General features: G+C 47.6%; 1 protein-coding gene across 1 annotated transcript; it reads left to right on the top strand.

The window, feature by feature from the left end:
- The first annotated feature begins 1,437 nt into the window (after window positions 1–1,437).
- RDH14 (retinol dehydrogenase 14) lies at window positions 1,438–11,081 on the top strand. Its single transcript, XM_077311302.1, has 2 exons — window positions 1,438–1,848; window positions 8,744–11,081. Exons 1-2 carry the CDS (start codon window positions 1,474–1,476, stop codon window positions 9,359–9,361), a joined length of 993 nt encoding a protein of 330 aa, XP_077167417.1. The 5' UTR covers window positions 1,438–1,473; the 3' UTR covers window positions 9,362–11,081.
- Window positions 11,082–12,224: the final 1,143 nt, after the last annotated feature.

Here is a 12,224-nt window from a genome sequence, read left to right as displayed (position 1 = left end):
GGTAGTAAACTGGCTGCCAGGAGGAGTGTCTTTTTGCCCACATCTGTGGCCTAATTACCAATGGAGTAGAAAAGAGCAAGAATCCAGTAGCACATTAAAGACTTAAAATTTGGGGCAGGGTATGAACTTTGTGTGAGTCACTGCTCACTTCTTCAGCTACAGCTGGAATATGAGTCCATTATGAGTTACATACTACTTACATGGTATGTAAACAAAATAAATCTCACACACACACCAAAAAACACTTTCCAGTGTTTCCTCCCCTATATAAGTGGTGTTCCTGGAACTTCATGCCTCCAGAGAAGCAGGGCGCACCTAGCACTGTATTGTCAAGCAGAGAATAATGTGAACATGTTCAACAAGTGGAAGAGAAGCAGAAGGGGTCACTGTATAAATATACCCCAAAGAAATAGGTGGAAGTGCCTGGCAAAACAAAACATTTGAAATCTCACACATTTAATTCGGGTTGCACCACTCTAACGGCACAGGTGATCATCATTCCTTGGAAAAAAATTTTTTGCCTACCAAACCCATAGAGCTACCAAAGAGATGGTAATGTCTTTACTCTGACAAGACATTTTTCTATGGGGAAGACTGATCAAAGGTGGAACCTTCAGTCTCAAGTGGGGAAATACTACCAGAGGGGTTTACCACCTTGTTACTCCAGGTGTGTAAATAGGTCTTAATAGTATGCAGCCACTGTGATATACAGCTGAACTAGGCCCAGAGAGACCCAGGTATAAACCTGCTCGAGAGAAAAGGATTTAAGCCACTCATCTTTCCTTGATGACAAGCCAGCCCAGTGTGAACTCAACTCAAACACCTGCTGAATAAGTCTACATTAGTTGTTTGTTTTTTTCTGAGACTGCACAGGTGCAAAAATGCTGACAACTGAAATATATTTCCAGCCACTAATGTTAACAGGGACTTGGGGGGGGGGGTTGTTTTGTTTTTTTAACACACAGCATTGGCTTATGATTGACTTCTATGATTTTTGACAAGACTGACCTGTCCATTTGAACGACTGCTAGCCAAGCCGAGCAGCAGTGCAAGAGGGGAGGGAAAGCAGATCTCCGGCGGTCCGCATGAGACCAAGCATCTGCAAAAGACAGTAGTGAGGAAGGCCCCACGGAAGCGGTCCACTGAATAGCCATGAGCAGGTTGATGAACTGCAAGCAGTCCACTGAAAAATCAGCTCCCTATTTGCAGCCGCTGAACAAGATGAGGATCTTGCGCGTCCAAGCACCCTGAGCCAGCATTTTGTCACATGGAGACTGCAAAATCCAATTGCAAATTACATCTTAACAGCAGAAGACTTACACACTCAGGACCCCCGCTCTCCCCTGAACACAAACGCGCAGCCGCGCTCTGGCCCTCTTCCCCCCTCCTCCTCCAAACGGAAGACCCCACTCGCACCGGAAGAGAAGCGGGCCGTTCTAGCCCTGCCTTCTCTATGGTCCCTCCGTAGCCCAGATGGCCGCCGCAGCGGTCGTGCTGGCCGCAGCTCTGGGCGGAGGGTTGCTTCTCATCGTCCGGCGCCTCTGGTCGGCGGCGGGGAAGGTGCCGCGCGCCGTGGTTGCCGCTTCGATGGAAGGCAAGACGGTGATCATCACCGGCGCCAACAGCGGCCTCGGCCGGGCCACGGCGGCGGAGCTCCTACGGCAACACGCGAGGGTCATAATGGCTTGCCGGGACCGCGGCCGCGCCGAGGAGGCAGCGCGCGAGCTCCGCGCCGAGCTCGGCCTGTGCGCGCGGGGAGGGGGCGAGTGCCGCGGGGAGCTCCTGGTGCGCGAGCTCGACTTGGCCTCGCTCCGCTCCGTGCGCAGCTTCTGCCACCAGGTGCTGCAGGTAAAGGCAAGGCGGGGGCGCGCGCGCGCAGAGGGCGTCGGGGACTGGAAGCTTGCTGGCGCGGGGTCCAGCAGCCTGTTTCCAGAACGGTCTCCTGGAGCTAGAACAGGTGCCCCCAGAAGGGAAAAGCTGGAAAAGCTAAAGGGTTGGGCCCTTGCAAGAAGGGGTGGGTGGGTGAGACACAGAACCTGTCAGATCATACCTTTTGAGGTAAACGTGTGTGTGTGTCTGGGGGGGGGGTCTCCCCATGGCCTCCCAGAATACTAGGACTTGGGTTAATTAAACTTGGGGGCCAGTGGGTTCAGGGCTGGCTGGAGGAAAAGCATTTCGTAGCACTGTGGTACGTGGGTAACCTGCGAGGAAAACAATGCTGGCCTAAGTGACCCTTTGGCTGGATCAAACAGGGGGTCTCATTATATTTATTTATGTCCACGTTAAGGAATTTCTTAAAATGGGGACAGCTGAGTGCCAGTGCAGGTATTCCACATCTGCAAGCAGAGCTATGGCAGCATCACCCTCAACCGTGGAAGCAGGACCCCTTTGCCTGCAAAATGGCAGTGGCTTAGGACAATACAATACAGAGGGCACTGACACGTCATTGGAGCTTGGCTCAGTGATACGGGGAGCTATCGACATCAATAATTTCAAGGGACACGCTACTTTGCATTTAAATGATTGCGTGTACATGTTACATTGGATGTTAGCATGTGTGGGGTAACTAAAATGGACTGTGCATTCGCATTGTGAGTGCACACACTCACCAATTGTGGTTTCATGGGCAAGTCGTCACAGAAGCACTCTCCCGGGAGGAATTCATCAATGTATAAAGCTATGCACAAAATAGAACTGGACCTTTATCCCACAGTCCAGCATGGTCCAAGAGTCTCTCTGCTTCTAACATGGCTCATCAAATATGTCTTCTTTTACAATTTGCATTAGGGCTGATTTAACTGTGGTGCTGCCAGGGCAGAGGAGCTTTACCCTGGTTTTATGTCCAGCTCTGAAGCCAGCTGTGCCGCACAGCAGCTCCACTTGCTTAATTAGTATGCCAGCCCAGGACCAGCAAGGTCTGTGGCTCTCTGGTGTGCTAACTACATTTTGATTGCAAAACAATTTAAAGAAGTCTCCGAGTCACTGTGACTGGCTTAGCATTCCAAACATACTCCCAATTCCCCCGGGAGCCTGCAACCGTACCTCCTGGGGCGGTAGTGTTTGTTTCAATCTGATTGTGTTAAGGTGTGAAGTGGTATTTGATTGTGGTATTTGATTGTGTCATGGCAAGTTGTGACAGGGGGGGGAGGGGTCCTGAATGCAGCTTGGGCTTCCAGTTAGAATTCTGACCCAAAACTGAGAGAGAAAAGTAGATGTCATTTGAAAGGGCCATGGGGACAGGTGGATCAGCACATTTGGGAAGGGAGGGGAAATGGCTGTCATTTCGTCAGAAATGTCTCCCCACCGAGTTATTTGTGTGATGAGACAGTGACTGGCTTGTGAAGCCGAATCTCCACTGCCTCTGCTCGAAATGTCACTGGAAGTTCTCCCGTCACTGTTCAATAGCAGCTTCGTTAACAGATTCTCTTTTGGGAAGAGCCTCAAGTCATCTCAGATGAACAGATGAAAGGATTTCCCGATGAGAACGAAGGACTTTAAATAGATGCCAGAGTGCCTGTTTTGTGGCGCTGTACAATGGAAATGGGAACATCCTTTTATATTTTATGAGATGCGACGTTCTGGAATAATGGGCATGACAGGGCTGGCCGATTGCCACTGGATCTCTCTCCATGGCTTTGGCTGGTTGAGTAATTCCTGTGAATACATAGTGCATGCTTTAGCGGGGAGATGTTCTCATGTTGCATTCTTTATCAAACAAGAGAATGGCTAATGGGTTTTCATGGGCTGCACCACTTGGGTGCATTTGTTCAAGACCTGAAGCCGTGCACTGAGCCATGTGGGAATATGGGCAAAAATGTTTTTCAGCAAACACTTTCACAAATCACTTTATCAACTTATTAGCACCGGAGGCCCTGTGACTGGCCTTATGGAGTGAATATCCAGAACTGCTGGGACTGTTCCTGCCAATACCTCAGCCAGCTACTGTCACTTCCTACTAAGGCAAATGGCCCATAAGAAGAGCTGTTTTATTATCCCCCGCTTTTCACTACCTGAAGGAGTCCTGAAGCAGCTTATAAAGACCTTTCCCTTCCTCTCCCCACAACAGACACCTTATGAGGTAGGTGGGACTGAGAGGGCTGTAAGAGACCTGCTCTGTGAGATCCGCATTCAGAGAACTGTACCTGGCCCAAGATCACCCAGTTGGTTGCATGTGGAGGAGTGGGGAATCAAACCTGACTCTCCAGATCAGAGGACGCTGCTCTTAACCACTACACCACACAGGACTGTCAAGCAAGAAAGAGGCATATTTGCTCAGAGGCAGAGAGAAAAATTGTTCTTTTGGGTGAGGGAGATGTACTCATCCCAGTAAAAATAACCTTGCATCCCCCAACTCCCTGTCAAGTCGGATCCAAAGTCTGTCTTTCAAGAGCTTGCCATCCCCTCTTGATTTTTCTCACATGTACCCTTTTCTAGCTTGCTGCTAGGAGCACATTTTTGCATTGTGAGCCTGCAGCAAGGCCATGGATAGCAACCGAGGCAATGCATTTTGTTAGCTAACATGACTTCATTACTGCAGTGCACAACTCTAGCAGAAACACAGCTCAGGACTAGGATGCCGACTAAGGAAAAAAGGTTGCTCATCTACTTGGGATTTACAAATCCTGCCTTCTGGGTGATGCAAATGGAGGAACGGGTAAAGAGCCGGGGTGGCCAAACGGGCTCTCCAGATGTCCATGGGCTACAAGTCCCATGAGCCTCTGGGAATTGTAGTCCATGGATATCAGGAGAGCCACTGTTTGGCCACCCCTTGTTTACAGTATGTTGTGTCCCGCATGCAGCATCTGGGGTACGAGCTGTGGCTTCATGATAGAGAATCTGCTTGTCATACAGAAGATACCAGGTTCGATCCCTGGCATCTCCACTTAAAACAGTGGTTCTCAACCTTCCTAATGCCGCGACCTGTCAGCCTGACATCTGTAGCTGGCAAACGTTTGGAACAAATAATCACACTCAGTCCTTGAGCAGCTGGAACTGAGAGCTGTGATTTCTAAGACTCAGCATAGGTTTCGCAAGAAAAAGTCATGTCAGACCAAACTTATCTCTTTTTTCGAGAAAGTGACTACCTCGGTGGATTAGGGGAATGCCATGGACATAGTTTATCTGGATTTCAGTAAGGCTTTTGATAAGGATCCACATGATATTCTTGTTGACAAGTTGGTAAAATGTGGTATGGCACCTAATTCTGTCAGGTGGATCAATAACTGGTTGACAGATCGTACCCAAAGGGTACTTGTTAATGGTTCAGCATCTTCTTGGAAAAGAGTGACAAGTGGAGTACCCCAAGGATCTGTCCTGGGGCCTTCTTTTTTCAACATATTTATAAATGATTTGGATGAGGGTTTAGAGGGGATACTTATTAAATTTTCAGATGATACTAAACTGGGAGGGGTAGCAAACACAACCGAAAACAGAATCAGAATACAGGATGATCTTGATAGGCTTGAGAAGTGGGCTAAACTGAATAAAATGAAGTTCAATAGGGACAAATGTAAAGTTCTGCATTTAGGTAGGAAAAACTAAATACACCAGTATAGGATGGGGGAGACTTGTCGTGGCAGTAGCATGTGCGAAAAGGATCTAGGAGTCTTAGTAGACCATACATTGAACATGAGTCAGCAGTGTGACTCGGTGGCTAAAAAGTCAAATGGGATTTTGGGCTGTATCAAACCGAGTATCGTGTCCAGATCACAGGAGGTGATGGTACTGCTGTACTCTGCTCTGGATCAACCTCACTTGGAGTACTGCGTTCAGTTTTGGACACTCCAGTTGAAGAGGGATGTAGACAAACTGGAGTGTGTCCAGAGAAGGGCAACAAAGATGGTGAGGGGTTTGGAGACCACGATGTATGAAGAAAGGTTGGGTGAGCTTGGTCTGTTTAGCCTGGAGAGGAGATGACTGAGAAGGGATCTGATAACCATCTTCGTATTTAAAAGGGTGCCATATAGAGGATGGAGCAGAGTTGTTCTCTCTTGCCCCAGAGGGACGGACCAGACCCAATGGGATGAAATTAATTCAAAAGATATTCCGTCTAAACATCCGGAAGAAGTTCCTGACAGTTAGAGTGGTTTCTCAGTGGAACAGGCTTCCTCGGGAGGTGGTGGGTTCTCCCTCTTTGGAAATGTTTAAACAGAGGCTGGATAGCCATCTGCCAGAGAGGCTGATTCTGTGAATATCCAAGAGGGTGATAGGTTACGGTGGATGAGCGATAGGTATGTGAGTGTCCTGCATCGTGCAGGGGGTTGGACTAGATGACCCATGAGGGCACTTCCAACTCTATGATTCTCTGATTCTATGACCCTTTAATACAGTTCCTCATGATGTGGTGACCCCCCCCCCCAAACCATAAAATTAGGCAACTGTTCTTTCACAGAAATTAAACTGAAGCTGACCAATGGCGTGAAGATCCATTGTTCATGATTGTATATAAATTGTTTTTTTCCCAGGGCTTCTCAGCTCAGTTCTGCCTCGTCCCACCAATCTTGCTCTTTTCCGGTGCTCCAGACAGACAAACGCTCTATCTCAACCTATCCTGCAAGGCTGTTGTGTGGATGGTGCCTCCCCTGGCTAAGCCGCTTGCCCTGCCACGCCCCTGTGAAAGGGCCATTCGTCCCCCAAAGGAGTCCCGACCCCCAGGTTGAGAACCACTGACTCAAAAGAATCAGGTAGTAGGTGACGTAAAAGACCTCTGCTTGACACCTGGGAGTGTTGCTGCCTGTCTGAGTAGACTTTGATGGACCGATGGGCTGATTCTGTGTCAGGCAGCTGTGTGTGTATGTGTACACACAGGGAGAGAAAGGGACAGCTTGGTGTAGTGGTTTAGAGCGGGTGCCTGTAACCTGGTGCGCCGGATTTGATTCCCTGCTCCCTATGCAACCAGCTGGGCCACCTTGGGCCAGTTACAGTTCTCTCAGAGCCCTCTTAACCCCACCTCCCTCGCTGGGTGTCTGTTAAGGGGAGAGGATGGGTAGGCGTATGTAAGTCGCTTTAAAACCTTCCGGTAGTGGGTGTGATAGAACTATAGTGGGAAACGGGGGGGGGGGGGGGGTTGCCCTAAACCTTCATTTGTGTTTGCCTGCAGAAACCATCCCATGTAGGGCTAATCCTCCAGAGAAAGAGAAGGGACCTGATTGGTTGATGCAGGAAGGAGGAGTTACAGAAGCTGGCAAAGAAACTATTGTTACACCCTTTCTCAAAGAGTGCTATATATTTTTACTGAGTCCACTGGAAACTGGAATGTCAGTATTGTACAACTAGGCAACATCTACCTCTGTATATCAGTAAATGAATTTGAATAGGTATGTGTTGCAACACCCATAAACTAGTCCTGACTCATTTATTTTGTCCCCCAAAATACATTTTGCATACTTAGAAGAAGTTGGTTCTTATCTGCCGCTTTTCTCTCCCCCGAAGGAGTGTCAAAGCGACTTAAAGTCTGGAACGCCTTAAGCTACGAGTAGCATTTGTTAAAACAATCTTACTCACTGCTAAGAGATTATCTTGCCCAAACGAAGTTGGTTTTGAAGACATTAAAACTGATGTCCCTTGAAAAAGCTAAGGAGCGAAACGCGTTGGGATTTGTTGAATATCAAAGCATTAAGAACAATGGAAGTTTGAAGACTCCATAAAAGTCTACTCTGTATATTTAATTCTCCATATTGGTATCCCAGTGCCTCATAACTTGCCCTCTCATAGGATTCATAGGCATTTTTTTTTCTATGTAAAGGAGTGAGGAATCAAACCCGGCCTGCGAGATTAGAAGTCTGAGCTCCTAGCCGCTACACCAAGCTGGCTCTCTTGAAACATCGCAAAGCATCTTGTGTGTGAGGTAGAAATACATCATATTCGTTATGGGGGAGAACACCATAATCCCTTTGGCTGGTGCTGCCTTTCCTATAACAGCAAGCCACTAGTGGGGCAGATACAATAAAGCCCTGAAGAGAGAGAATTTACCAGCAGAAAGAAAAATGAAGGGGATTTTCTTGTAAAGGAAGACATTTACAGCAGCCGCAGTCCTCCCTCACAAAAATAAAGGAATCTTAGGGATTGGTTTTCATGCCTGGCCCACTCCTGGCTGTGACAGCAGGGTACAAAAAAAAACAGCTATTCTTCCCCCCCCCCAAAAAAAAAAATGTTTAGTGAATTCAGGCCACGGATCAGCCTTTGTCACCTTTTTTTTACCATTTAAAAACCCCTTAAACCCAGAGCCATCAAGAAGACCCAGGGTTTCATGAGACCATGGTTGAGAAAGCCTGCTATAGATTTTGGAGCCAAAGGGCCCCTGCAACCCAGTTAGCCAACAGGCAGGTATTAATATATCAAAGAGATACCATGTTTTCACTCCCAAGTATAAACCAAGCCTACCCAGCCAGGGAAAGGTTTTCCCAACCTCTGTGTGGCCATTCTTCGCAGCTACTACCAGTAAAGGTAGAGCCATGTTACTTGTTTGCTCTGACTTTCACCCTGGGAAGCACCACAAGGAGTGTGACTTTCCTGGTCTCCCTGAGAAACTTTGTTACTTGGGTTATGGAGCTTATAGGAAGGGAGGATGAGATCAAAGGTGTGGGATGGTCAAACTGGGGGCTGAGCTTCTCTTCATCCAACGCAAGGCATCTGCTTTGTTTAAAAAAAAAACAACAACTTAATTTGTATTTTATTTTTAAAATGTAAATAATGTCATAGTGTTCACATGCCTAACTCTTTTTCTCTCTCTTGCTTTGGAAAGGAGCAGCCTAGAGTGGACGTCTTGATCAACAACGCGGGGATATTCCAGTGTCCCTACACCAAGACGGAGGATGGCTTTGAGATGCAGTTTGGCGTCAACCACTTAGGCCACTTCTTGCTCACCAACCTCCTCCTGGGACTTCTCAAAAGCTCCGCCCCCAGCAGGATTGTCGTGGTCTCCTCCTCCCTTTACAAATACGGAGAGATCAACTTTGACGACTTGAACAGCGAGCTGAGTTACAACAAGAGCTTTGCGTACAGCCGGAGCAAACTGGCCAACCTCCTGTTCGTCAGGGACCTGGCCCGACGCTTAGAGGGCACCGGAGTCACCGTCAACGCCCTCCACCCCGGTATTGCCCGAACGAATCTGGGCAGACATGTACATATTCCTTTACTAGTAAAGCCCCTCTTAAATTTGGTCTCTTGGGCTTTCTTCCTATCCCCCTTGGAAGGAGCCCAGACGTCTATTTATCTGGCCTCCTCTCCTGAAGTAGAGGGGATATCTGGGAAATATTTTGGAAACTGCAAGGAGCAGTCACTACTGCCTAAAGCCACGGATGACTTAGTGGCAAGGAAACTGTGGGATATCAGCGAAGTGATGGTGGGGTTGCTGAAATAAATGCCGCGGGGAAGCGCCGGCTAAGCTCTGGTGTAAAGTATTTATTTTGAGACCGTTTCCTGCCTCCTTTGTTCTTTCCCTATCAAGATGTAGGGAATTTGGTGCCGGTGATCGGGGAGCATAATAGCAACCAGTGCAGGATCTGGTGTGTTTTTCTTTAAAAAAAAGAGAAGCTATTCTTGTTATTAAAGAGAAGATTTAGAGTCTAAGAAAAAAACCCCACTATATTTCTGTTTAGAGAAAATGCATAGTTGTTCAACAAAGGCGAGGATGCCTGGTTTCTCTTGTAGACACTGGCCAATCGGAGCTTTACGTCTGATTCAGCTGTGCATGGTGCTGTATTTGGAGTGTGTGGTGGCTTTGCTTCTGTATTCTTAAAGGAATGCTAGGCACATGAGGGCGGAGGGAGAGAAATCCTGGGAGCTCAACGCTGGCCTACTTGCTTTGGTGTCACACTGTTATCCACTGGCTCACAGTTGAGCATTTAAACGTCTTGCGCAGGGTACCACTCAAAACCTTATTACCATCTATCATTGCCTCATGGCTAGCTACTCTTACCCCTTCATTTTTTAAAAAATAGCTCTGTTGAGAAACCCAGGCTTCTCATTCAGGTGTACTTTTTGGGTGCCTCAAATGTTGGCCTGAACCTTTACATTTATTCCACAGCAAGGCCGAAGCCTGCTGCGTTGGAAACGCATGCCCACGGCCAAGTGTGGAAAACTCGTTTTTAGGCCTCTCAAAGTCTGCCCGGTTTAAGTCGATGAGCAACATCAGATGGGTCAGAGTGGGCCGTGGCACAAGGTGGTGTGCACAGTTCACCTGCCTGGCGCTGTCTCAGGGGTTCACATTCCTGGGCCCTTCTCTCTGAGAAAGAAGTTTTATTACCGTAGATGTGAGTTGAAACACCGCATTGAACCGGAAACTGAGAAGCTGGCCTCTGCGCATTTAATCAGAAATAAGTGAGGTCACTGACGAAGTATGCGTAAACTGCAAGCCCCAAACCACCTAGAGCTGCCATCTGTTCCTCATTACGGTACTTACCAAGTGGTTTCTGCGGCCTCAACGAGCGTGCCTCCATTTGACAACGTCCTGCTTTTAAATGCAGTGGGTTGGATCCCAAGGTACCCTTCTCTGAGGGGAAGGCACTTCCAGACACACAAGAGGGGGGGGGGTTCATACAATTTCCACTGATTCACCACTCAAGAGGTAGCCACCATTCCCCCCGATATTGTGTGCTGCCATGGTTCCTGACCCTCACAAGTAGCTTTTTTGGAGAGGGAAGGAGAGCTGGAGGGAGGGAAAAGCAGGAACGATCCATAAGGCCTGTGGACTTCTGCTCACAGTTCAGACCGCCGGAACAAACTCTGCTCTCGAGCGTGTTCCGTGAAGACGACTGTAGTGTGTCTGAGGCCAGTGTGTGAATTTGGGTGGTTTCAGCTCACGTCTTCCTGAGCCATTCCAGAATAGGAGTTGGTATCCAGGTTTGGGTGCTTGTTCAGTGCCACTGGCATGAATTTTCTATGTCTATATAAAGTATATATAAATATATATAATATATGAACACACACACACTACAATATGTGTCTAAACTAGACTTGTATTGCACCAGCGAGAAATTCTGTATGTTGACTCTCGGCAGAAGTTTTAGTTACATAAATGTGCCTCGTTTTGTTGTTCTTGCAAGGAGATTATACCTGAAATTAAAAATGTATCAAAGCCACGTGCGGACATGGTTCTTGTTTCCTGATTTAAACGAGAGTCCTGAAAATGCTTAATCGTCATCGCCAGGGAAGAAAAACGTCCCAATGAAAATTAAAGTCACCTGTTACAAGACCGAACCGATGGGTCGCCTGGCTTTGAAATATACAAGGAAGCCACAGCCTTTTTCTCTACTACCAAAGCACAAATGGAAGGGGAGGTGAGGATACTTTTGAAAGAATGTATGGGCTGAACTGTAATGTTACTGGTGCGTAGGCATGCTCAGTTTGCTGCTGTACTTTAAATCCTAAACAGATTTTTTTGTAGCATTTCTGATGGTCTCACTGAAAGGTACGTCAAAGTCAGCATGTTTACAAAGCTATGCTGTGACATTTGGGGATGTTTGTAGTGACATGGCCTTGTCCCACCACTCTGCCACCACCTGTGGCCAAACAGTCCCATGGCAACACATTCTACTATTTCTTTATTTGCCTAAGTCAACCTTTCTCAACTTTTTTACAATTGAGAAACCCCTGAAACATTCTTCAGGCTTCAAGAAATCCCAGAAGTGGTGCAACCTTGCAGAATATGATTGGGAAGCATAGCTGTGTACATGCCCATCCGGGTCTCCTCCCTTTCCATCTTCCTCCAGGTCTGTCCTTGGGCATTTTGGGAGGGGTGGGTGGGCTGACTTGACCATGTGGTCATATCATCTGATAAATGTTTAACAAATATTTAAAGGGCTGTCAAGAAACCCCAGGGCCTAAGAACAGTTGGTTTTTATACCCTACTTTTCATTGTTTGAAGGAGTCTCAAAGTGGCTTACAATCACCTTACTCTCCTCACAGCAGACACTTTGTGAGGCAGGTAGGGCTGAGAGAACTCTGACAGGGCCGCTCTGTGAGAACTGCACTATCAGGGCTGTGATGAGTCCAAGGTCACCCAGCTGGCTGCATGTGGAGGAGCAGGGAAGCAAACCCAGCTCGCCAGATTAGAAGCACCACTCTTAACCACCATACCACGCTGGCTCCAGCATTCCTGCACGTGTTGGACCATGTGCTTGAGAAGTAAATTTTCCTGTTTTGCACACAAAAGTCCAGCTGCAAAAGGACACTGGAAGTGCATTATCCAGCATGGGTGGAATGAGCCCAAGCTTCACTCATAA

This window comes from Paroedura picta, chromosome 1, assembly GCF_049243985.1.
Source record: "Paroedura picta isolate Pp20150507F chromosome 1, Ppicta_v3.0, whole genome shotgun sequence".
In the NCBI taxonomy this organism is placed as follows: Eukaryota; Metazoa; Chordata; class Lepidosauria; order Squamata; family Gekkonidae; genus Paroedura; species Paroedura picta.
Note: the sequence above shows the minus strand (reverse complement) of the source record. Positions and strands in the feature narration are given on the sequence as shown.

Excerpts from the sequence above, each read along its gene's own strand:
- RDH14 (XM_077311302.1), top strand. The coding sequence starts at position 1,474 with ATGGCCGCCGCAGCGGTCGTGCTGGCCGCAGCTCTGGGCGGAGGGTTG. Across the intron at positions 1,849-8,743 it reads TCTGCCACCAGGTGCTGCAG|GAGCAGCCTAGAGTGGACGT; the intron begins GTAAAGGCAAGG and ends TGCTTTGGAAAG.